Genomic DNA, 27737 nt, shown 5'->3' on the forward strand with positions numbered 1-27737 from the left:
TACATTTATTATGAAAAATTGGAAATCTCAAAGCCAGCTGATTTTATGATCATCTTGAAATCAGGTGATAAACGTAGCATTATGGAAAAGCACGCTCATGAACAGTTTGCTTGATTCAGCAGTAGTAGCCCAAGCTATGTAATCACATTGTTTGATCATTCACTTTACTCATCTATTTAAATGGAGATGTGAGTGAGTGTGAGCAGAGTTTGTCTCCAACAGCATCAGTATGTGTGACAGACCCGCAGCAGAAATACAAGAACACTTGACAGGGAGCAGCGTGCTTCATGTTGGCTCCTTTCACATGTCTAGGAATTCTTCTGTGGTACCTTCATGGTCACCTGGCAACACAAACAAGGGTTCAGGGTTTTAGAAGTTGGTATGCATCTCACTGTTTATACACAGACGTTACATTATTTCAATGTCATCAATGTCCCATCTGTACTGTATTGTGTACTTGTATTAAAATGTTATTAAAGCAATTAATCATATCAGTTATTCCATTCAAACATACGTTTTATTCAATACTCCGAACAAAAAATCTCAACTTGTAAAACACTTACATCAACAATACTAAAAATACAAACCTAAAATTGTCTGTGTATTGGAATGCATCTTCTTAAAAAAAATAAAAGAAAAATGTTTTAACTGTATCAGTAGCTGTGTATCTGAATCTTATGGCAGTGGGGGCGGGACCTGATAAGCCTTTGGCTTCTCCTGCCACCCTTCGGACGATAACACAATGTAATATGTAAAGAGAAAATTGTGTATTGTGTGTAATTGTCCGGAAGAATAATAAATAAATAAATACTTTCAATGAAAAAAGGGAAGCATCCAAAAACTGTTCTGTAAAACCTTTGGACACTAATATGATGTATAAATGAAATGCAAACATCATTTTGGGACTTTAGAGAGATACAAATGTAGCAGAATGAATGGTCAGTTCTCATCTGTAATCAGCTTTTAATGGCTGATTAATCTCCAACAACACACACAGTATTTAACATACTGATCACTTTATTGGTCCTTCTGCATTTGATCAAGATTACATTGGCTTTGCATACAGACAGTAAGATAGATAGAGATAGATATGATGAGCTTCAACCTGTTTGTATGATGTCATATTTCTACTCACCGTCTTGACCTCTGTGTAGTTGTCCAGACTGTACTCTCCAAGCTCTCTGCCGTTACCCGACATCTTGTAACCTCCAAACGGAGCCTGGGCCGCAAACACATCATAACAGTTGATCCTGTAGAGAGAGAGACACACACACACACATTACAAACACCTTCTGCAGTAGTATTTTCAAAACAGAAGAGACTTCTTTGAACATTTGGAAAAGCACTACATAAATCCGTGTTGTATTATTACATTTTTTAACTTTTGCCAACAAGGTTCCAAAGTATTTCAAATGGATAAAAACATCCATGCATGACTTGGCATAAGAAAGCCCTGGGGCTTATAGCTCTTGAATGTGTCTCGTACCAGACTGTTCCAGCGCGCAGCCCGTTGGACACATAGCTGGCCTTATCAATGTCCTTAGTGAAGACAGCTGCTGCCAGGCCGTACTGACTGTCGTTAGCTCTGGTCACCACCTCCTCCATGGAGTTAAACTTCAAGATCTGCATCACCGGGCCAAAGATCTGCAAGAGAAAAACACCACAACAAACTAAATCAATTCTGGTAATAATTAAAAGGTGAAGAAAGCGATTTATTTATGTTAATATAAGTGTTAAATCGCTCTTTGCAGAGCGACAGATGGGTGAATGTGTATGCGCATACAATGGCGGAGCAGGTAAAAATCCTTCCCAATGTCTGTTTTGATGGTTTTTAATCATGTTTTATCCCACTTATGGATCTGAGATGATGCTTGAAGACCGCAGTGCATTAATGTGGTGATGTAGGGACGAGGGAGGGGACTGCTAACTGCAGTCACTGACAGGAAGTTAGCTAAACTAACCATTCCGCTTACAGCTCCTTTCACTTGATTTGTGCGCTCTGCTGCTGTTTTATATTTTGATTTGATTATACTCTGTATATAGACTGTTTTAAGCCCTATACTGACTGATGTTTAGGAAATCCACCCATGTGTTCTTGTTGTTGTTGTTTTGAAAAAAAAGAAAGAAAAATAAGATTAAAGTAAAAAAAGAAACATAAACATAAGACACACAAACAAACAAACAAACAAACAGCTATTTAAGCCAGACAAACACAACACATCATCTACAGACCAACAACCAAACAGGGGAACAATACAGTAGTTAGAGGCTAGAACTCTGCGGGCATTCTGCACTACTACTGTTCACAGTGGGGAAAGTTATCAACAAAGAGGTCATACAATGATATCATATATTATTTTATGGTAACGGGTTCAGAGGACAAGTACTTCAGAGTCTGTAGTTTGACAAACAGACCTAGCACAGGTCCCCACACAACACTAGAACTGGCCATTTCAAAAGGTGGAGCCAGTGATTCTGGAGAACGCTTGTTGTCCATGTCCTTTTTTGTCAAAATCAATGAATATCTTGAAGTGAAACAGATCATCCAACATGTCACACAGCCAGCTAAAAGCCGTTTGGTTCCAGCATGGCCTTCACATTCTGAGAAAGTGTAAAGAGGGGGGTCAACATGTGTTTGGGTTATCACAGGATTTCATATCGGGGAAAGGAGCTTTCGCTTCTGCCACCCTGCATGAACAGACGTCTGTGTTTTTGGCCTGTAAGTACTTTGCATTATCTCAATAAATAACTTATGTTCACTCTCCTCACTATCTACCTCCACGAAAAATGATTTGACTGAATAAACATCAAAAATTTGTCATATCTCAACCAGGCGTGGTCAGATTATTGCTCTTGACAGCTGATTATTGCTCTTCAATGGAAAATAGAAATGAGCCGATTAAAAAGGAAGAAAGAATAACATTTCAAACCAAATAGGCTACAACACAGATGAAAGGGGGAAAAAAAACTTGGATTGCATTTTATTGATTGCACAATAAAATCTGACCGCAGCAACATCGAATGCAAAGTGTGGGGTGTATTTCATTTTAGTGTTGTCCAGAAGAGGGCATCAGAGGAATGAACATTCTAACAGGGAAGTGGGAGTTTATGAAGTCGGAGATTTCAACTGGAATTCCACAGAGGTCGGAATTCCTACTTGGAAACTGACCCTGCACTCCAAATCACATACTTTTTCTTTTTACTACACTACATACTAAAGTACAGAAGAGTTTAAGGGCCAGTGAACTATGAGGGCAAAAAAACTAAATACTCGTTCAGTCATCTAGGTAACATTTTAGTATGACTGTGTGTGAATGAATGGGACCTGGAACCCTGGAACCCTGTAAAGTTGAACAGTTTACTACGTTGCTGAAGACTCACTTTTGTTGCATTGGCCTTTAACACAAGTTGACTCTTTTTTTCTCATGTATCTTATATGTTATTTTGTATTGTATCTTGTACAGCACTTTGGCCAACTGATGTAGTTTTTGAATGTGCTATAGAAATAATTTTGACTTTGACTTTGATATTGATTTGATGTCAAAAGGCCCAGCTCTTACATTCCCTTCTATCGTCCTACCTCCTCCCTGGCGATGGTCATGTTGTCCTGGACGTTTCCAAACACAGTGGGCTGGATGAAGTATCCTCTGTCTGCAGCCACTCCTCCTCCACACAGCAGGCTGGCTCCCTCTCTCTTCCCAGCGCTGATGTAACCCAGGATCTTATTGAACTGATCCTGGTCCACCTGCACAGGTCAGTACAGACACACAAAACTCTTTTAGCCTGTGTGTGTGTGTGTGTGTGTGTGTGTGTGTGTGTGTGTGTGTGTGTGTGTGTGTGTGTGTGTGTGTGTGTGTGTGTGTGTGTGTGTGTGTGTGTGTGTGTGTGTGTGTGTGTGTGTGTGTGTGTGTGTGTGTGTGTGTGTGTGTGTGTGTGTGTGTGTGTGTGTGTGTGTGTGTGTGTGTGTGTGTGTGTGTGTGTGTGTGTGTGTGTGTGTGTGTGTGTGTGTGTGTGTGTGTGGATAAGGCTATGCATGTAAAAACATGTAGTTGTGTGTACATACATTTATATTTTGATTCTATTTATGTATTTTCCTTACTGTTGGTCCTCTCATATATACTCTTATTATGAGTATTAGGCCACATTCAGGGTAAATCAATAAAAACACAAGAATAAAGTCTAAATTTTACGATGGTGAGAGCAGTCTCCGACGTTGTATATTACGAATTTGTGGGGCGGGTTGGTTAAGATAAGGCTATCATGTGTTGTGATCTGTAACAGTATGTGTGTGTGTGTGTGTGTGTGTGTGTGTGTGTGTGTGTGTGTGTGTGTGTGTGTGTGTGTGTGTGTGTGTGTGTGTGTGTGTGTGTGTGTGCATGTGTGCATGTTTGTGTGTGTGTGTTTGCTGTATGTGTGCATTCAGTGTATGTGTGTGCGTGTTGGTGCTTGTGTTCAGTGTGTGTGTGTGTGTATGCGTGCATGTGCATTACCTGAGGTCCCTGTTCGGTCTTTAAGTCAAAGGGGTTCCCCACCACTCTTCTCTTGGCGCGCTCCACGCTGCGCTCCACAAACTCATCGTAGATGTCTGCCTGGACGAAGGTCCTGGAGCCAGCACAGCAGCACTGGCCCTGGTTGAAGAACAGAGCAAAGTGGGACTGCTCCACTGCATCCTCCACTGAAACAAAACACAACCACTGTAAGAGCTCTCCATCTTGGACTATTAAAAGGTGCACTATGTTACTTCGGGTGTGTCGGAGAAGTGAACATTTTCTAAAGATATATTCTCATAACTGAATAATCAAACTTTCTCCAGCGGTGAATGTGATCCCTCTAACACTGTTTGAAGTTAGAAAGCTTCCTGACATGTTCACTGTTGTTGTTTACAGCAGCAGGGCCCACAATTTGGTTTACAAACAAATTTCAGTCTAAGTTTGGTTCCAGATGACAAAATAAAAAAAAATATATATATAATTTATGAAGATACTATTCAAAACCAGGGCGGGGCTATGACGTGGAGGGGATGATTGCTCTCATCTATACGGTTTACACTACACACGCTTTGGGAATGGAAGCCCGGGCAGACAACCTACGGTTTGCATCAGACAGGATGATGTTTGGACTCTTCCCTCCCAGCTCCAGAGTGACTTTCTTCAGGTTGCTGCTGGCTGAGGCCTGCTGGATCAGATGGCCCACCTGATGGAACAACACAGGGACACCTTCACTCACACTGGGACCATTGGATTTGTGGAGAAGTCAATGCTATAAAAAACTACTACAGCTCAATCAAGACAGTGTTGCCTAACGGACAAATTGGAAAGATTAACTGGTAAAGTTTCACATTTCTTATCAATGTTACCCTATTCACCTGCATTCATCTATCATCAGTTCTGCTTTTTGCTATGACTAAGCAGAAAAACACAATGACCACATGTCATATCAGCTAGTACACACACACACACACACACACACACACACTCTGCTTTTTGCTATGACTAAGCAGAAAAACACAATGACCACATGTCATATCAGCTAGTACACACACACACACACACACACACACACACACACACCTGCACCTTAAATGCGCATGCAAGTCTTCACCCTTTGGGTCAATATTTAGCATCAGATACAGCCTTCATTCAGCCATTAACCTGGACATTGACAGGTGCATATCGGCCGACGGCCACTATTGGCACAACTGCTGGAACTCTGTCACCCTCACACTGAGCTCTGGACTCTGGACGCTCATACAGGATGTTGCACCAATCAATCAGATAGTTTAAATAGTCAAGTGTTCACACACACGTGTTTGCTGTTGGGAAAGACTGTGTTCTCACTACAGAAGCTCTCTCCTCTCAAAGTGAGAATAATTTAAATAAAATTCAGGACAGTGTAAATGGCCCTCATTTATCAATCTTGCGTAGACCAGAAAAATGGGTGTACGTACATTTCCACGCAAATCTCGGCATTTATCAATATGGACGTGAGCGTAGGGTACGCTCAAATCCCACGCCAGCTCTCAGCTCGTGTACGCAAATTTGAAAACAGCTTGGACTCGCAGTGCAGGCTGTGCCGGGTAGCCGATGACTTTGTTGGACAATTATTAGAAGACAATACAAATGCAGTGCAAATAAGACCGAAATAAAGATATTAATCACTTAAAAATGAGCAGCTTATGGTGTGCAACTGAGTAGGAGAGCTGATTCAATAGTGCGCACACGTAAGGGCAGTTGTCTCCGTCTTGGAGCAGCTGGGGGGACACTGAGGCACGGGGGCTGCATTCATTCAAAATGTTAGCCAAAGTATTAAATATGTAGTAGGCCTACACTGCTCTTTATGATACAAAAAAATACACGGCACAACATTCAGCTTAACATTTTATTTATTTGACGCACTTTGTAGATGTTAGTTCCTCTTTTAATGTGTCATTGATGCTAAAGCGAGCGATTTATTTCCACCTTAACCGGCACGTTGTTCCTATCTGCTGGTGGAGCAGGACGGTGGGCGCTCTCACAGCTGATCGCTGCCGGGTCGGCTTGTGCAGCTGACGGCCGGGCTGACCACTCGTGCCAAGCGCATGCTGTCATACAGTAAAACGCTAAATGTGTTATTTTTAGTTTTTAAAACCCTTTTGAGTAGTGCTATCTAAAAGGGCCAATACATTCTAATCATTCAAATCTCTGCAGACGTGTATTTATTTTATGGGGACCATTATCGGACAGTTGGTGCGTCTTTTTCTCCTCCACCACTTAGGCTATATTATGCCCGCAGCCCCGCACCCCCAGTTGGTTGCATTTCAGAACAGCAACACGCTTTTTTTAGTGGCGATTTTGAGTCAACACCAACGCTGTTGACCGCAGCAGTTATTTCCTTCCTAACTGCTGCCTTCTGTCGTTATTTGATGTTGCTTGTAGGCTAATGCTCCGAAATGAAACTCTTTTTTTCTACTTTCGCTGTTATTCTGTCAATTTCTACTTCAGGGAAGTGCCGTATTGCGCATATCCATGTCGCAAAACCTCTGGGCGAGGCCTCTAAACTGAGAAAATATAGGGGCGTGGTACGATTGTTTTCAGCCGCTGCATTTATCAATAATGGCGTGGCGTACGCCGAGATTGGCGAGATACGACTGTTTGATAAATCCCACGCGATACCTGGCGTAGGGAGGTATTTGCGCCAGAATCTGCACCAGTTTCCACGCAAGTTTGATAAATGAGGGCCAATGAGTGGAGCGTGCTTCCATAAGGTCTAGTCACATAGGAGTCATATGACTGCTGGCCTGCTCCATTATAGATAACAGATCACAGATTAAACAAGGTATTGCAGTTTTACCTGTGTCACTACTGTCACCTGATTTCTTTACAGAAGCCCGTTTGTGTGTATTTAAACCGATTCAGACCTTCTGACCAACATGCACACTAAAGGCTGTTACATACTCCGCGAGAAGAAATAACAAAGTTCTCGGTGACAGAGCTGCGAGAAGAAAATGACGTAATTTTCTTCTCTCAGCTATTGTTTAGCTGTTCTCGCAGCTTGTTCTCGACACATCACCCGGGCCGAACTTTCTTCTCGCAGCTAGTCCGAGAACTATTGTGTGATTGGTCAGTCTGAAGTCAATGAGGAAAGCGAAGTGAAATCAGCTGGCGCTACTGAGTCAATTACCATGGTAACAATGCGCCGCGGTGAGGAGTTCGGCAGTTGAGTTCTCGTGAAGTATGTAATGACAGACCAGAAAGAACTTCTCGCAGCTCTGTCACCGAGAACTTTCTTCTTTCTTCTCGCGGAGTATGTAACAGCCTTTAGTGGTGTATGTATCTTTTCAACATGGGGGGGATACATTAAGTGTGGGCTATGGGGGTCCTACCCCATAAAATAAATTTGAGTGTCAAACAATATATTTTCTGCATTCTAGTGAATTTGTCTGCATCAATTTATGGTGGAAATGTGCTTATTCACGACTGAAGACCAGTGTTAACTAGCATGACATTTTATACTGTTAATGAAAAGGGTGCTAGCTAGCTAAGATAATGTTAGGTAGGAGCAAACTAGCTAGTTAGCTAAAAGTCAGCTAACTGTTAAAAGTTAGAAACTAGATAATGTTAGCATTCATCCTTAGACACTTGACACAATCTAATTCAGGTAAGGTAACAAGTGAAGTGTATTGGGCTAGAACAAGCTAGTCGAGGCTCAGAAAGCAATTGCGGGAGCTCAGCAAGGTGAAGATGGTACGGTCCAATTTAGGGGTGTCTGAAGTCATTGATAAATATATGGTAACAGGTAAGAAGGATATATAAATGTTTCCACCTCCTGAACTGTTATTCATATCTCTTTTGGGTGGAGGGGGGTTGTCTTCCTTACTTTTCAAGGGGGAAATGTACCTCTTCCGTCAATCTGCCCCAGGGCAGCTGTGGCTACTATCGTAGTTTACCACCACCGGTATGACCGTGGGTGAATGAATGGAACCTGGAACCCTGGACTAGTTGTATTGTTACAATTGAGCGTTGTGAATTCTGAAACTCAATATGTACAAATGTATAATCAATAAACTCATTTGTGTCATGTTAAGGCCAGATTAATAGGTATTTTGAGGAATTTCATCCCCCCTATAATTAAAATCAGTTAATATAAAAACATTTATATGTTGAACAATTGACTACAGCCAACCTCACCAGTAGAGTAGATCATGAGATGTTATGTTTTACAACTACCAAAACATAATGATATCTGATACAGATAACACAGCTACACAATACAAGTCTGAAACTTATCTGGTAGACAGTTCTCACACACACACACACACACACACACACACACACACACACACACACACACACACACACACACACACACACACACACACACACACACACACACACACACACACACACACACACACACACACACACACACACACACACACACACACACACACACACACACACACACACACACACACACACACACACACACAGCACCGTAGGTACCACAGACAATCTAAAGTCAACATAGAAGCTATTTTCAATCTTGGGTTGAGAAATGCCTCCCTTCTTGTACACAATGGGCTGTTTATCCCCAGCTCAACTTCTGCCAAAGCACACTGAGCCAGAGAGTTGAGAAATGCAAAGGTAAAGGAGAGAGGACAACAAAGTAAAGCTAACTAGCCCTGCGTTCCAAATCACATACTTTTTATTTTTACTACACTACATACTAAAGTACAGAAGAGTTTAAGGGCCACAGGAGAGAAGAAAAAAAATCCGATAAGGAAGATTTTGTTTTCATTATGTCAAGAAATGTCAAGAATAGATACGAATAATCCAAAATGCTACTGGAGTTAGTGGGGCATTTGTGTATTTTCAGCATACTACAATTGACTTGCATACTTCTTCTCCAGGAGTTGTCTTGTATTTGGCTGCAGATCATTTTAACCTTCTGCGCTTTTTCATTCAAAGGTCCTGCTGTGAAGCTCTGTTTATACTAATGTGTGCTATTTGACTCATATACAGTGTTGGGATGGAATGACCTCAGACAACTTGATACAATGTGCCACTGTTGATTTTTTTATGTGACTTGTTTGATAGAACTACATACACTGCCCGGCCCAAAAAAGAGTCAGAACCTGGATTTAACAAAGCAAATATGCAAGAACCCTTGTAGTGTATTTTGTTATGACACATTCTAAGATTACTGTAGTGTATTATGTTATTATACATTTTATAGTAAGGTCTACTGCTACAGAGTAGGACAGCGACAATGCCTCATCAGGCAGGGGGCAAAGTCAGGGATGTCAGCTGCTTGAGGAGGAAACCCTCAAGGCTGACCTGTAGATCATTCAAATTTCACACAAAGGTGACTGTCTTGTGAGTTAATCAAAGACAGTCTGGCTAAGAGTTAACAGTAGTTTATTGATCCTGGTCATCATCATCATCATCATCATCATCAGCATTGTCTTACAAGTTGCTGAATCAGACTTCTTGGCCAACGTGACATATCGACTCTAGGTGATGACTAGACTCAGGATGTCCTCTGGGGGCCAGAGGGCAACCCAGATGTCCCCTGACTTATTAGGGTGGAGCTAGTTAGGGTACACCAATTAGGTGTTAGGAGGAGCAGGGCGTACTGTCCTAAAGAACCAATCAGCTCACTTAGAGTGGCGGTTAAAACCGGCCACAATTCTGGAAAAAGTCGGGTCTCTATAGCAAAGGAACTTCTTCATAGATTTGGCTACAAACACTTTAAATTCTTATTGGCTTCGTTTTGACTGCAGGATGAGTTTTGTTGTTTAATAAAGAGAAGTTTCCTGAGACCTCCTCATCTGCATTCAACTGTGTCTTCTTCCATCAACTAACTACCAACGCGGCTTTCTGAGTAAAGGCCCAAGAAAATATACTGCACCCTCACCCATTGGTCAAAAACTGCAGTGATTAATATGCTTCAGTCGGGCAACAAGTTATTTAACCCTAACTGATGCAGTGTATAGCTTATTATTTCTTAAACAGCCATGTCAGAAGACATATGCTGTGGTTTTGAAAAAGATGTAACTCTGTTTCAGAAGGGTGAACTTATTGACCTGCATAAAACTACTACGGAGACGCTGATACTACTAAAAGTGGGTTAAGATCTGTCCAACGCATTATTAAAACCTGGATAGATAGTGGTGAACCATCATCTTTGAGGACATGTTTTTGTCGGAAAATAATCTTAAATGATCATGATGGGAGATCACCTAAAACATTTGGTGGAATCAAAATGTAAAATATGGACAGTAGAACACCCGGCTGTTTAATAGTGAAAGTAAGAGCATTAACATACTATACAGCTAGGTAGCCTTCAGACAACCACTTATCAGTGGGGCTTCTCAGGAAAAAATGCTTCAATTTGCCAGGGAGCATACAGATTGGACTGTGGAGCAATGGGAAAAGGTTGTGTGGTCTGATGAGACCAGATTGACCCTGTTCCAGAGTGATGGGTGCATCAGGGTAAGAAGAGAGGTGGATGAAGTGATGCTCCCATCATGCCTAGTGCCTACTGTACAAGCCTGTGTGGCAGTGTACAGTAGGATCTAAAAAGCCTATCTGTTAAAATGTGTTAGGGAGAATATGTGCCGTAATCAAAGCTAAAGATGGTCCAACGAAATATTAGAGTTTGTGACTTTTTTTTTTGGTCAGGCAGTGTACAATAGCACACACACACACACACACACACACACACACACACACACACACACACACACACACACACACACACACACACACACACACACACACACACACACACACACACACACACACACACACACACACACACACACACACACACACACACACACACACACACACACACACACACACACACACACACACACACACACACACACACACACACACACACACACACACAGTAAGCCTACCTCTGTGGAGCCAGTGAAGGCCACCTTGTCAACATCCATGTGCCTTGCGATGGCTGCGCCAGCTGATGGTCCCATGCCAGGCAAGATGTTCACAACACCCTCAGGAAAACCAACCTGCAAGTACAATGATGTCAACAAGAGCTGGAGAAGATCTGGACAAGGAGAATGTGCAAAAGTATTTAAACGCTGTAATCTTTTTCTTTCAGTTAATTCATGATATTATGTGTGTCCATTAAAAAAGTAATTAAGTGCAAAAAGGAGCACTTTGAGAATACTCTACTAAATGTCAATATCAAAATACATCTGATGTATTAGCAGAGTAATTCAATATTGAGCCTGATAAGATCACATAATATGGTTAATACGTTTCTGAGCCAGTCTAGACTGGGGAGCAAAGTCACACACCACTGTGTCATTTAAAGCTATTCTTACCTTTGTAGAGTTTTTACACTTATTTTAAATGACTTTAAAATGGTATAAATAAGGTTTTTACACTCTAAAATGCATGGTAGACCCACCAGGAATAAAAAGAAACAATTATTTCAGTCTCATAATATTAGGTGAAAACTACAACCAATCAAATCGTTCGGACCGAACGATTTAATTGGCCGACAGACCTGTCTGTTTGCCGTCTGCTTGTGTACCGCGCATTCGTGCACGCGCGTCCTCAACGAAAGGGTTTGTTTTGATTCCACGGCAGACAGTAGCCTAGCGAGTAGCGACCATTGTAGAAAAGGTTACAGCAGGGCTGTACAGTGCGACAGTTTTGATCGCATTTGCTACTGAAATTGATCACGTGCGATGATGAATACAACTCCAATCGCACTCGTGCTAGTGTTGCCACCCGTCCCGTTTTTCCCAGAATTGTTCTCTTTTTTTCACCAGCTGTGACCCGTTTTTTGGGGAAAATGCCAAAACCTCATTTGATTTCCTTCCTTCGTTCAGTAGTTAAGGCCGTCTCACACGGGCCGAGGAGTTTGTTGCGCCCGCTATTGCATCGGAGAGGCGGGCGGGCGGGCAGGGGCGGTCTTAACGATCTCGGGGCCCGTTTCAAGACCCTGTGTGGGGCCCCACACTTTTTTTTTTTTTTTTTTTTTTTTTTTTTAATAAATAATGCTTGTGCATGCTGCCCGCGAAAATAAAAAAGATTGTGGAAACCAGTTGGTTCATAGACGGATTATGAGATAATGGGCCCAGACTCTTTGTACCGTGTTAAAGTTAAATGCATCAGAGCAGAGGAACATTTTAATCAAATCTTGAGCTGCAGAAGGAACATTATTTTTCTTAAACAGGCACTCTTTACTCTGCAACTGTGAAAACAGTACAGTAGATTGGTCTGCAGACTCATGTTATATGATGGAGGGGCCCATTGCAACATATACAGGGTGGAAAGCTACTTTTCATGAACAGTATAGAATTTACACATAGCAAGCTTATTCCTGTTTGTGTGTGGGGGGCTTAGCTGTCCCTCATGAAGCCCCTTAGACAGAGCTAATAATGCTTTTGTTTTGCACTTGCTTTTCTATTTGTCACCTAGTTGGGGCCATGATGATTTATTTCCTTATATTTAGGCTATTCCTTGTTGGACCCTGTTATTGACATGAGTGACTGAGCTCTTTGACAATGCAACATTTAAAGTTACTATCAGTATTTCTGGCTTAGGCCCCCCCCCCCCCCGAGCCCTTGGGCCCCTGGGCATGGTTGCATGCAATATTATTCTCAAAGTGCACCAGATTGATGAATTTTACTTTAAAAGGTTGCATTTTTTTCTTCCGGGGCCCCCCTACAAGGTCCAGGGTCCCCACCCACCTCAGTCTCCCTATTTAGCCTATACTGTAAAAAGCACTGTAGGTGTGTATGGTTATTATAGGTCATTACACTGGTCAGTCTGAACTGGTAGCCTAATAATGGCCGAGCCCTCCGCCCCAAACATTCAAGTGTCCCTTTTTTTCCTAAATCCAAGGTGGCAACCCTAACTAGTGCGACAGCCTGCCAAATTGCAATTGGCAGGTTAGATTATTTTGTCTAAATTGCAATCAGTGCACCCCTATTAATTTTTCTACAATTATTACTGCACACACTAGGAAATAATATTAATTGAGAATCTCAAATGAGACCAAGATGACATGCTCAAAGGTAATTAGAGCGAAATGCAAGGGTTAAGGTTATGCAAGTTTTCGATCATACTTTGTGTGCTACCAAATTTATTTTTGTGCTACTGATTTTTTTTGCTTGCTAGCACCAGTGCTACCACTTTAAAAAATAAGCGTACAGCCCTGTTACAGTGTTGTTATTTCTTGTTATTTCTTACAGTGTGTTAAGCTGTGTTTTGTTTAGTGTTGGGCCGTGACGTCAGTCGGCCAGAGAGCCAGTTCAGTAAGTTTCCTTTCGCTTCTCCCTCGGTGAGATGTGTGTGAGCAAGTTGCCACAGTAAGCCATCATTCGTGTTTATCTGAGTGTAAATGTGAATCACCCGTGTGTGAGTATGTACATGTAGTCCCGATCGCTGTTATAAGTTATAGTTTGTGCATGTTATTAGCGGCTGCGATTCGCGAGTCGCAACAGCTGTTCAAACGTCTCCTCACGAGCGGAGTTTAAAGGCCAGGACACACCAGCCCGATAATCGCCGTCGTCAAAAAAAAAGACGAATCTGTTTGGTGTGTGCCGTGACGTCGGCCGACGTAGAGGTCGTCGGGCTTGTTTTGAGCCTGGCGGCCGCCGATTGAACATGTTCAATCGGCGGCCGACCGTCTTTCATTTGGAGCAATTTGATTGGTGGAGGGCTAGCGAATCAGTGAAGCCCGGAAGTGAGGCGGGTAGCACAAACAGCTAACAACAGCTAGCCATCGTTTTAATGTGTTTGTTCGTTTCGTTTTGAGAGTACTCACATGCATCAACCCTTGTTGACTGCTCGACACCATGCTCGACACTCTCTGCTAAAAATTGTGCTCTTATGGTCCATAAATATAAATACGTATTTCTATCTATGTTTATGCTCTAGAGAGATGTCCAATCATTTCCGGCTTTCGTATTTTTTCGGGCCACAATACAGATTAGCGCCGCCTGCTGTTGTGGAGACATACGTCCCGCGAGTGTACGGAAAATAAACAGTCGTCTCGGTGTGTTCTTTGGCCGCGACGGGAAGATTGGAGCTTCCTGAAACGGCCGACTCCATTTTTTGCGTAGTCGGAACATGTCGGACTGGTGTGTCCTGGCCTTAAGCCTTTGTTCTTTTTCCGCGATCTATATGCGGCTGTGCCTGTGAAAGAAGGAAAATAAAGAGCAGATAAAACCCTACTCCTCCTCTCCTAGTGTCATTATAAGCATAAGTGGTGTTCTGGCCGACATATCTGAAGTGAAACCAGTGATACAAGCAGATCAGCGCGGTACCGGTAGCCTACTACAGCCACCAGTTTCTTCAGCCACAATATAACTCACTTTGTGCACGGAGACAGTAGCCTATTAAGCAAGTAAGTCTGCTTGTGTAGCCTAAATTAAGTTTCTTCAAAAACAAAACAAAAAAAACGGGGATAGGAATGAGGGGGTGGGGCTGCATTGGAGGAAGGCGGGATATTATGATTGTGCTGAAATGCTCAAACTCACATCCATCCGAACTGCTTTAAGGCCAGGACACACCGCTCCGACTACCGACCGTCGCCAGAAAATGAAAAAAAGAAAGAAAGGTACGCGTCAGGCTTTTTTTCAGCCGATTCAACATGTTCAATCGGCGTCGGCCAGTCTTTCAGCCGGAGCAATGTGATTGGTGGAGAGCTATCCTCTCTGCCACGGCAGTGGAGCAGATATTACTTTGACTTTTGGCAAACATGATTTAGGATTTTTAAGCTATCAACAGAATCGGAGAATGTTCGGATTATGTTATGTAGGCTAAACACAATCAGCACCCAACATTAGATTGTCCGTGCATGACGTTTTCACATGTTTTCAGAAATAGTTGAGGTAGTTTGGGCGAGGAGCGGCCACAGGTGTGTGTGTGTGTGTGTGTGTGTGTGTGTGTGTGTGTGTGTGTGTGTGTGTGTGTGTGTCTACAGCATGCATTCTCTCCGTTATAATGCCGGCCTATGTTATGATAACAGCTACTTAATGTCATCCCGCACAAACACAGAACGTACGGCAAGTCAGTAGTCGGCTCGGTGTGTTCTTGGCACTTTTTTGGCCGCGACGGGCAGACTGGAGCTGCCTGAATCGGCAGACTCCATTTTCTGGCGACGGTCGGTAGTCGGAGCGGTGTGTCCTGGCCTTTAAGAAGTGATATTTGATCAGCAGACCTTGAATAAACAGAAAGCTAAAGCTTCTTTAGACTTACAATGTGGCCATATTTGTCTTGCTTTAACTCAAGCTTAAGGATAAAGGAAGGCCATTGTAATAACTATCTGGAGATGAATGCCAGTACAGATTTTGATGCATACAATTGCCCAACTCTGAAAGTACAGTGGGGTAGGCAATGCTCTAAAGAAGGTAAAGCTCCTATGAGGTTATGGTATAATATGGTATAGAAGGTCACTGCAACCTCATCATTTTGTCTTTACATATTATAAACAATGCGGTATTCCTTTGTATTACATTAATGATTATTTATTTTTTACAGGTAAATTCACATTAACTCAAAAGGAGTGTAAATAAAGAAAAAGCAAGTACCTCTTTAATCAGGCTGGCTACATAGAGGGCTGTGAGCGGTGTCTGCTCTGCTACCTTCATCACCACAGTGTTACCAGTAGCCAGGGCCGGGCCAAGCTTCCAGGCCTGCATCAACAGAGGGAAGTTCCACTGCAGGGAGAAGGAAAGGGAAAGTCACATAGGGCATTCATTTCTTTTTCACTTTTACTGTGACAAATTCAAGCCTGCTACTCCTATGCTGCAGCGGTGTTTTTAAATATGGCGGGCATGAGGTTTGAGTTGGTCTGGTTGGTCATGATAATCCCTCCCCAGACCCTTGACGTAGGCAGATAAAATGTTCTAGCCCGGCTCAATCCTGGAGCTGGGATTGAACCGGTTTTTACAGCCCGGAGCCGGCTCTCTGGCGGTGTGAAACCTAAAAACTGGCTCTAGCTCCTAACTAGCTCCGATTTTGCGGCTGTGTGAAAGGGGTATTAGAGATAATGTGAGAAGCTCAGTCATCTACGAGGAATTCGGAGTAGAACTACTGCTTCTTTGTGTCAAACAGGAGCCAGTTGAGATGGTTTGGTTATCTGGTAAGGATGTCCCCTGTGTGCTTCCCTAGGGTAGTGTATCAGGCATGTAAAGCTGGAAGAAGGCCTTGGGGAAGACCCAGGACTAGTTGGAGTAATTATATCTCCAAGCTGGCCTGGAAACTCCTCGGGATCCCCTAAGTCAGAGCTGGTCAATGTGGCCCGGGAAAGAGAAGTTTGGGGATCTGTTGCCCCCAGTGACCCGAAACCGGATGGGAGCATGAAGTTTAGATGAGATGAAAAACATAAAAGGATTAAAATAGGGTTTTCCTCTTCTCACCCCATCACTCATTAGCACACACATCTATTTTTACCAGGGAACTGGACGCTTTCCCAGAGCCTGTGGTTTGGAATTACATGTCCTTATACGACCCACTCCATTTCTCCTCCATATGAGCTCCTGTTTTATATCAGTTGGTTACATTCCAAAAATGATAGTAGACAAACATCCAACTTCATGGAATATGCAACTACTGCACAGATACATTCACATAATAAGCTACTGGGCTTTAATGTAAGATCTACAGTGTTATAGAATGTAAAATCAGCCTCTGTGTATGTTATATTCATCGACCTATCAGTGGGGGGGGTGTACAGAAAGGATTGAAGACCAGACTAGCCTCATCTCATCCCACCCTTTCACAACAGTGAGGCAAGAATTCATTATACATTACAAAATCAGGTGTGAGAGCTTTTTGTAGGCATTTCTATTGGCTCATTTCATTGAACAGGTAGTCATTTCATATGTTGCTCCCAGTCTCCCTCACCGGTATGATCTGTCCACACACTCCGATGGGCTCGTGTCTGGTGTAGCAGAAATAATCTCCATCGATGGGGATTGTCTTTCCTTCCCATTTGTCAGCCCAGCCTGCATAGTACCTAAACAAAACACAAATGGTATGTTCTGTTGTTACACCAAATGTGTTTGTGTTACATTATCAAGGGCAAGGAGTCATTCTTTAATAACACATGGAGTCCGATAATACGTTTACTGGAGAGGACAGACATAGCACATATGATAGAAGAACCTGGGGATGAATAAATTGCCCTCTGCAACACTCACGTGACTATAAGATGAACACTGGACTGTAATGTAATATCACTTGTATTCCCCGACCGCAACATTAGAAATACCACAGGACTTATTGTTTGTATTTTATATACTTTTGGTTTTGTTTGTTAGACGGCTGTCTTGAGCAGTGTTGGGAACGTTACTTTAAAAAAGTAATTAGTTATAGTTACTCACTACTTGTTCCAAAAAGTAACTGAGTTAGTAACTGAATTACTTTATAATAGAAGTAACTAGTTACCAGGGAAAGTAACTATTTGCGTTAGCCTACTGTGAAAAAAAAAAGTTGCTATAGGCCCATGACAACAATTTCGGATTTTTCTGAGCAGTTTTCACAAGTCAGTTGAAATGAGTAGAACAGACAGGTAGGCCTACTTGTAGGCTACATCAGGCCTGCCCACACAAATGGCTGGGCCCCTGAAAACCTCCAGTCAATGGGCCCCCCTTACCCATTACTCCTATCAACAATGAGTGTGAGTGCGCTCATCCCTCAATAAACACATACATGTATTTGTAGAGAGACTAACTATCTTATCAACCAGGGACAGTTTGGGGAGCAAGGGCTCATTATTATTTTAAAATAGTAGCACATTTCTGACTTGGCCCAACATACCTACCAATTTATTTTGATTCCCTTACACTCACTCAATTGTTTAACAGATCAACAGGGGCCGTATTCACAAAACATTTTAAGGCTAAGAGTAGGTCCTAACGTGCTGATTTAGGAGTAACTCTCAAAAATAAGGGGCGTTTCACTCCTAATTTTAGGACTCCTAACTTTTTAAGATAAGTGTAATTCACAAAGCATTTTAGCGCTAAAACTAGCTCCTAAATCTATGAAAAGCTAGGAGTCCTCGAGAGGACTCCTAAGTCACTAAGAGTAAATCACAGACAACCATTTGATGGTGTTTTGGAGAGATTTAATGCTAGTGAGCTTTACAAAAGGTACCTTTAATAGCTGTAAGGGTTTAATGATCTTAGTAAAGCTATGTTTAGAAAGTATAGACACATTTATATTTATTATATTTATATAAAAAATTATGTATTAAGTTCCTTTTCCTCCAGTTGCTTTGGGTTTACGATGCACTGAAAGTTACTGTTGGTGTCACGTTTGGGTTTAATTTGTTACTAGAGTAGGCCCATATGTGGCGCTTCCAACTCCTCCATTCCACAGGTCCGCTACTGTATAGTTGCGTGTCTCGCCTTTTTCCTTCCGCATGCACTTTACGATTTCGCCAGTTGTTGTTTCTAAATTGCGAATTTCCTGGTTTGCCGCTGTCTGACTATTGCGGCATAGTCCGCCGTTGAGGGAAATACAGTGAGAGTGCATGGCGTGCAGCTGTTCAATGAGGATATTTTTTCCGATTCAAATCATTGTAACATTTTAAATTAATAGACCTATGTGGCGCTATTGTAGGTTAATTGTGAACGAATGTGTGGGAAACCCTGCAGTATCTTGGTTTCATGTTAAATCAGTGTCACTTGACATTAATTGTATATAAAAACTCTTCACTTTAATACAGCGACACGATATGGATATCTCCACAGTGTTTCTATCATAAACTCACTCTTAGCTCTCATTCCCTCTCAGCCAATCACTGTGGGCATAGAAGGTATGAACATGACATCATCCATAGCAACAGGGTCAACACCGCCCTCTATTCTCAGCTTAGGAGTTCCTCCCATTCCTTAGTAAAAGTTGATCTTATCAGCTTTGTGAATAGGTTTTAAGAAATTACTCCTTACTAAGAACTTTTAGTGCTCCTTAGGAGTACTCTTAGCGCTAAGATAAAATGTTTTGTGAATACGGCCCCTGATCTCTACAAAATAATCAGTCCACACAGAGACATTGTTCTTCTTTAGTATTCACTAAAGCAAACAGTTTTTTCACAATTTGCACGTTTTCTATGCTACTAGTTTCTGGTAAGATACATTTACACTAATTGACTGCACCATATATTGCACTTTTTTGTATTTCTGCACATGACATTAAATCATTTGAAATATGTTGGTGGTATTGTTGAAATAAATAACACTTAAAAAACAACATCAACCACAAATTCTTCACACACAAATGAAAAAAGGCGGTTCTCTACATGAATAACCAAACCAACCTACCCTCAAAACTATAAAGTTGGCCTATGTTTGGTTGCAACATTTAGGCTTAGTTCATTCTCCTCTCATCACTGCAAAAGCACTGAAATCATCACAAAAAAAGTTCTTAATCTTTGAACTCAAATCTGTTCCTTCAGTTATTTCCAACTTCTTTGTGCCTTGTGTCTTTCTTTGCATTAAGAACTTTTTTAGGTCTATTTTAATTTTTAATTTTTAGAAACAATACAGAAAGCAGGACCTTGGTGGTTACGGCAATAATTAAAACAGGATGATGCTGCTCGTCAGCTTCATTGTGGTATGACCCATCTGGTTGGTCAATTGGCCAGGTTTCTGAAAAACTGGTCAGACTTGGCTGGCCGTGTCAACCTGAAGACTTATGTCAAAGCCTTTAGAAGGTATAGTCCCCAAAGGGAAATTCTTTTTCACAAAAATTTACATTATGTGGAGAGAGAATTTAAACCTGTTTGTAGACTCAGGAAAATTACAGAGTAACTAGAAGAACTACAAAAGGTACCCAACCTGTTTTTTCATGGGGTCCAAATACTTTTCACAACGACACCCAGACACAAGTAGCAGGTAGGCCTACATGTGTTTTCCGTGAGCAGGAACGAGTCAGGAAATATAATCCAGTCAAAACTGTTTAATATCAAAACCCAATCTTGTCACCATTTGGCACACAAAGGGTTTATAGGATGGATTATGTTTGAAACAGTTACACTCCGCTGTGCTCAATCTGAAATTTTTTTTAAATTTCTGCTCTTCTACTGCTTTTTAAATGGCCGTAAGAGGAGCCGCAGCTCTGTGTAAACACCCAACTTTGAATAGATATTGACATAAATATCTAAAAATAAAGTTTAGCTTAGTTAGGTTCTTGGCTTCCAAAGACCATGGGCCCCCCAAGTGGCTGGGCCCTAGAAAGCCTTCCCACTTTCTACCCCTTATGGGCGGCCCTGGGCTACATAACCTTCAATACTTATTGCACATCAACAGACAGCAAGAGGTTTATCCTGCACTTCAAGTATTTTGTTCTCAACAAAAGTAGTAGAGGAAACTGCTGAATGTACCGTGCTGATCTGCTATCACTGGATTCACTTCAGGGGTGTCGGCTAAAACACCACTTAAGGCCAAAAACGTCAGACTATGAAGCATGAGACGATGAGAGGAGGAGTAATTTATCCATATGTTTATTTCCTTCTTTAACATGCACAGCAGCATACAGATCCCAGGAAAAGAACAATAGCAATATTCGGCTCGTGATGACACGCTAAACAGCTGTTGCAACCGGCGAATCGCGGCCGTTTAATAAAGTGCATAAATTATAATTTATAGGCCCTAGAGATCGGAAAACTCCATGCACTTACTCACAAGGGCGATGCAAACAAACTCAGGGAGAGCACGTTTCAACCGTGGATGGATAGGTGGTTACTGCGGCAATCACACAACAGAGAGAGAAAGAAAAAGAAACTTCACTAAACAGGCGCTCCGGCTGACTGACGTGACGGCGCTAACTGACATCCACACTGAATAAAACACAACTTAAAACACACCGGTCTCCTCACTAGCAGTTTGTGTAGTATGGAGCCAGGGGTGCGTTCGGATAACACAGTTTATTCAATCAATTCATAGTAACGCACCGCATTCAACGTTCAGTAGGCCTAACGATAATGGCGTTGTAACGACGGAAAAAGTAATTAGTTAGATTACCCCGTTACTGAAAAAAGAACGGCGTTACCTAACGCCGTTATTTTAAACGGCGTTATTCCCAACACTGGTCTTGAGGGGTCTCACGTTATTTTTTTATTTTAATTTTTTATTTTGCTTGTTGTATTTGTGATATTCTTATTTATTTATTTTATATCTTTTGTTGTGATGTCCTACACCTTGGTTCTAATGTATGGTATAAACTTGCTGATTAATGTGGAAGACTTTGTGTGTGCAAAATTGTTAAAAATCAATACATATAATGTTGGAAAAAAAAAGTGTTTATGTTCCAAACGTTCTTAGCTAAGCAAGATACTTCGCCTTCCTTTAGAGTCAGATGAAGCAGTATTGCCCACCACTACCCTCAAGGCAGCCGAAGGCATTGGTTAAGAATAGACAAGGTGTCAAACTGTCTGCTACCCTGTGGCCAACAAAGGCACAGGATGGGGCTTTAAATGCCAAGAAAAACGGGTTGTTACCTTAAACACTTCACGACACTGGGAACATCGACGGAGTACGCAATGGCATATGGCTTTCCATTGTCAAGGGTCTCCAGTTCCTGAGGAAACAACACAATATCAATGTTTATGCATTACCATTCTAGATGCTATCAACAACTCTGAACCAATTGTGTGATATTATGAGACTACAAATATCTTAGAAACAATACAAAAATTGGTTATTGCTAATGAGAAGCAGAGGATACTGTACATGTCAAAAACGTGATGTGTATTTTTGACAATCAGAAGGCAATATACAGTATTATTGTATGGTACAGTATTTTTATGATAGAATACAGTGTATTTGTATTACGTGGAGGGGGAAAAACATCAAACAGACATTGTTCAGTAGCGTTCTGAGAACTTCTGACATATAATAATGACTCACGGCGAGGTAGGCGGTGTCCCTCTCAATGGCGTCGGCCAATCGGTTGAGTAGCAAGCCGCGGTGAGAGGCGTCCATCCGTCTCCAGGGTGAGCCCAGCCTGAAGGCATCACGTGCTGCCTTCACAGCCTTCTCTACATCTGCCTGGAGACATAGAACACCACAACAGCTTTTGTGTTGTTATTATTTAAACACTATTGTCCTTTTCAAGAATAACATTTAGGTCTCACACTGTCCCATAATGAAGGATATGTGGGAATCATTTTAGTTTTGGAGTGAAATAAATCTTGATTGATTATTATAATAAATACCAATAAACTAATTCATTCCAAAGCCGTTAGAGCTGTTAGTGAATATTTCTAATAGTGAAGTGTACTCAGTGTGCAGCAGCTTTAGTGAACATGCAGCAGTGTCCTTATGTAACACCTGTAACCTCATCTGACAGGAACCAGGCCCTTAACATTGATATCACCACCCTCAAGTCGCCATTAGACTCCTGTGACAAGTATTTGGGTGTGATCTACTGCACCACAAGATTATCTGAAGGAAGTATAGCCGACTTCCATAGTATCAGTAAATTGCTCAAAAGTATATAGTACCAGTATACACTAGTTTCAATAGGATATAGAACATTTCTCACAGTTTAGGTACATAAAATACTTGTTCAAAATTAATTATTTGGTGTTAATTACAATTGTACATCATACACTTCATTCGTATAGCTTACTCTATCCATCTATCTATTATCTATCTATTGCGCTCTAACCACTACACCACAGACAGGGGACAGCCATTTTTAATGGTCACCCAATGATGTTTTTCATATGATTTTTTAAAGATTATTTTTATTTGAACGTGTGAAGAGACATAGATGAAATGGTGTAGAGAGGGGGAAGACATGCAGAGAACAACCCGGGCAGGAGTTTAACCGGAGGTTAGCTGGGACATGGTCTGAGCTTCTATGGTATACGCTCAGGGCTGTAAACTAACTTTTTGGCTCACCTGCCAAGGGGACCGGTAGATGAAAGAATCTACCGGCCAAGTACATTTTTTACCGGCCAAATAATAAATTGCCTCTTTTTGATGCATATATACATCTGTTTCAGTACTTTTCATTGAGATAACAGTATTATATAGCAGTACATGCTTAGAAAAGAGGCCAAAGTAATATTTAGAAATACATTTTAATATTATATTAATTTAGTTTCATTCATTTCATTTCAAACATTGCACATTTAAAACTTTAACAGTGCAAAACTGTGACAAAGGAAACACTCATTTAGGGCTGCAACTAACGATTATTTTAATAATCGATTAATCGGTCGATTATTTTTTCGATTAATCGATGAATCGGATTAAAAAAACAGTGCAGACTGCAGTGTCAAAACACCAGGTTATTGCTCCAATGTCCCGGAACAATTAAAAGTAATATTAAATGATAAAAAATGAATAATAAACCTAACTGGGATAACACAAAAAAAACATACAATGTATGATATACATTTATACAGTATAAGGGATGTCCATGGTAAACCAGTCGACCGATAAGATTTTTAACCAGTAAATACTAACGGTTAAAACAATTAAATCATCTTAATTTCTCTCAGATGACAGGAGATCATTAATTTTTACGGATAGTGATACCATTTGAGACTCCTTAACGATTCAAGTCTTTATTGATATCACTATTGATACTTTTCTATTATTTTGTTGAAATAGAACTTGTATTATTGCTTTAATTGCTGATATGATCATAGCTCAAGATAGGACATTAAACAGGTCATAATTCCATCTTTACTATCTATTTTATATTGGTGGGAAAATCGCCAAAATCTAATTTTTTTTTTTTTTGTGTTGCATTTGAACACATCAATCATATTACTGAGCCGGCCTGAACACATCACAGTTGACATGTTTGCTACTTTTTTTAAGCTAACTAGTTATATCCTTCCGATTTTAACATGGATTTAAAAACTGGATTACTATTTTTAACTGACGGGACTTTCTACACCGTTCGGTTGTGTGATTACTGCCGCTGCTTTGATTGACTGTTGATGCGCCGATGCCGACTCTCCGAGCCCGTCTGCACACAGTCTGCAGCAGCAGCAGCTGACAGAGTTTTTTTGGACTAGACGGATACTGAGTTGAAGGAGTTTTTTTTAACCCAAATACAGCAAAGGTACAACACTTTTATATAGGCCTACAGTCCAGTGTTAGATATGACCAAAAAAATACAAGCTGTGGCCGCTCACACTACAGCTTTCCCGCACCGCTTCACGTGCGGAAGGCTCGCTGTGGGTGTGCATGAACCTGTCGGCGGCTGGATGTAAACAGTGCCGCGCCTGCAAGTGATTTATTAATCGCGCGACTCAACGAATCGATGACCAAATTCGTTGCCAACGCTTTTACTAATCGATTTTATCGATTCGTTGTTGCAGCCCTACACTCATTACTTATTACTCATCAGAACTAAAAATGGGACCAATCCGATCCAGCATCTATTTAGAGCTCCATTGCTGCGCTCGAACTGCTTTTGCTGAGCCAAAACTTTTAAAGAGCGGCGTTCTTCACATTCTATGGCGGTGACGCGCACGCTACGTTTCTTCGGGGGAACTTATTTTCTACAGCGGTGACGTCGGGGGAGCTACTTCAGTGTGACACACAACAAATCACCAGTTTAGCTTGACGTTTGCTACCGTCATAATTTATCAGTTTACAGCTACTGCAATGTTTTGTTCTATCATGCATAATTTATCGCAAGAGCACGACCATCGGGACAAACTTTTACCCGCCCCAGTGGCATGTATCCCTCCCAAATTAAGTCGCCAGGGGAATATTTTGGTCGCATTTGGCGAGTGGCGACCGCTAGTTTACAGCAATACGCTTTAACCACTACACCACAAAGTGCCCCATCGGGCAGCCATTTTAACCGTGTACACAAAAGAAGTAAACATAAAACAATAGAAGGGTTGAATTTACTTCTCAAAACAGTTTTGATGCTTTTACTCTCTTGCCAGGTGATATCTTTAATCTACTCTGAGTAATATATTGTCCCCACTCCAACCACTACACCACTGTGTGTGCTGTGTTTTCTTTACCTTGGAAAACACCTTTCTAACTCTCTCTCGAAATGTTCTACAAAAAAAAGGGTTAATGTCATTTTCGTCACTTGCTTTAACTAAATATAATGGGTTAATGTGTGGACGACAGAGCTTGCCTTCATGAAACAATGAAAATATAGAGAATACATAGTTGAGGACATTTGGTTTTACAGAGCAGATCTGCACACTGCCGAATAAAAACGTACAGTTACATTTTAAGTTAAATGTTTCCATTTCCAGTAAAGGTTCCCCCACCATCACTGAACATAAATGAATGTGAATTAAAGCAAAGTGTGGATATAAGAGTGTGTGTGTTTACCTCATTGGCCTCTGCTACTTGACATATGACTTCTCCAGTGGATGGGTTGATGGTGGCGAAGGTTCTGCCACTCACTGCGTCCTGCCATTCGTTGTTGATGAACAGCTGAAACAAACATTCAGTTTCATTACAAGAACCAAAAGCACATTTCACTCACTGCTGGAGTTATTCTTTTTTGTTTATGAAATTAAAAATAGTAAGTGACATCTTTCGACCTCTTCTCTACCTCTTTAGTCACATTCATGTGCTAAAGTTAACCTCCTACCTACCTCTCAAATGTTCTTTTGGTGCTAAGGTTTTAGAGTGTCTTGTGTTCTTACAGCGTTGAGAATGGGTCAGAATTACTGATGTGGACCATATTGGGCCTCATTTATCAAACGTGTGTACACTAGAGTAGTGGGTGTACGTACACACATTTCCGCGCAAACCTTGGTGAAGAGATTGAGGCAGGTCCAATCTTAGCCTTCTACTTTAACAATGTCTGAATTAGCATTACTTAACAAATATGTCTCCACTCTGATCATGGATCCCTTCTCCTCCAGAATGACTTTCTGAAGCTCACTATGGACTTTATCCAGCATATTCTGGATGTTCTCAACTTCTGCCCAGATGTCAAGTAAACATGGGACTTCTGCCAGTCCAAGAGCAAGTCGGACTCGGTCCTCCTCTCCCACTTATGTCACAACTGAACTGTGGTTGACCTGTTGCAGGCGGCCCATAATCCAACGCATTCTGCTCCACTTCCTGCAATTTGGTCGTCTCATGTTATAACATTTCCAGATCAACCAATCACCTGCAAGCTCGCTGCTTTTGGTCTGAATCGGAGTGGAACCGCACCAGTGCAATTTACCACACACACACACAGACACACAGACACACACACACACACACACACACACACACACACACACACAACTCGAAAAGAAGTCACAGCAGAGCAGTACAAATCCCAAACTGAAAAGAAGACGATCAGCTGATAATTAACGCTAGAAAAACCTCAGCATCTGAAACTCTACTTCAAGTAGAATTTAGCATCGGCTACATGTGCAGGAGTTTACATGGAGTTCATCGCGATATTATCTCACACGTTTAGTTTTCCATGCCAACAACATTGGAGCGTCACATAATTAATGCAATAACAATCCCAACTCATCGCGGCCCTTCGCGGGTATGCTACTGCGTAAGATAAATACCATGCTCTGCAGCGCAACACACGCACACCTGAGTTTGCAGGTCGATGTCCAATGATCTCTACTAAACTTACGTAATGAGCCTCACTGTACCTTGTACAATGCATCACATCATTGAAACATGCCCTCTACAAAAACTTAAAGGAGGACTCGTCACCCTTCATACAGCAGAGCAAGAGGCAACTGCTTGGCTAAAGGACTTTGCATTCGCTAAATAAAATACTATACCTTGTTATAGTGGATCTCGGGTTCGGTGCATGGTGCTGGGATGGCGGCTGCAGAATAGTGACATGCCGACAGGCGGCTCAGACCGCCGAAGGTCCGAGAACACACGGTCCGGAGCATGATCGATACTTCCTCTCTAGCAGAAAAAACTTGACAGAAAAACAAGCCACTCGCAGCTCAGCCTAGACAGGGGGAAAGGGCAGCCAGACACTGAGCCAAGCGCTGCTTAATCTCTAGCTCCGCCCCGGTTTGTGACGTCGTCGCCATACAGATCCAAAAAAGTATTTCCCCCAGAGGATGGGGGTCCACTAAACAACTTATTGCAGCAACCTAGATTGTCCCTCCGCTGATCCTTTCGAACATCAAACTATGAACATTGACTTTTGTAATGCCCAATTACACATAAGAAGGGTTCTCTTCAACTTTGTAAATTGTGAAATTCTGTGGTTTGTGTGGTTGTGTTTTGTGAATTGCTGTTTTGTGAAATATTTTTTTTCTATATATTTTTTGGTTTTGGATAT

The 27737-nt window shown here is 41.6% G+C and overlaps 1 protein-coding gene across 1 annotated transcript; it reads right to left on the bottom strand.

Annotated features, from left to right (window-relative positions):
• LOC307259969 (aldehyde dehydrogenase, mitochondrial-like) lies at window positions 1-27409 on the bottom strand. Its single transcript, XM_080040064.1, has 13 exons — window positions 27220-27409; window positions 25802-25906; window positions 22385-22525; window positions 21976-22055; window positions 17379-17490; window positions 16061-16189; window positions 11405-11518; window positions 5091-5193; window positions 4491-4675; window positions 3581-3745; window positions 1487-1644; window positions 1136-1250; window positions 1-341 (listed from the first exon to the last, which is right to left on the bottom strand). The coding sequence occupies exons 1-13, from the start codon at window positions 27334-27336 to the stop codon at window positions 309-311; spliced, it is 1557 nt and encodes a 518-aa protein (XP_079896190.1). The 5' UTR covers window positions 27337-27409; the 3' UTR covers window positions 1-308.
• Window positions 27410-27737: the final 328 nt, after the last annotated feature.

Source organism: Ammodytes marinus (genome assembly GCF_949987685.1).
Source record: "Ammodytes marinus genome assembly, chromosome: 13".
Lineage (NCBI taxonomy): Eukaryota > Metazoa > Chordata > Actinopteri > Uranoscopiformes > Ammodytidae > Ammodytes > Ammodytes marinus.

Coding starts and splice junctions, on each gene's coding strand:
- LOC307259969 (XM_080040064.1), bottom strand. CDS start 27,336: ATGCTCCGGACCGTGTGTTCTCGGACCTTCGGCGGTCTGAGCCGCCTG. Junction 4,676..5,090: donor CATCCTGTCTGATGCAAACC/GTAGGTTGTCTG, acceptor GTTTTGTTTCAG/TGGAGGATGCAGTGGAGCAG. Junction 342..1,135: donor ACTACACAGAGGTCAAGACG/GTGAGTAGAAAT, acceptor TTGTGTTGCCAG/GTGACCATGAAGGTACCACA.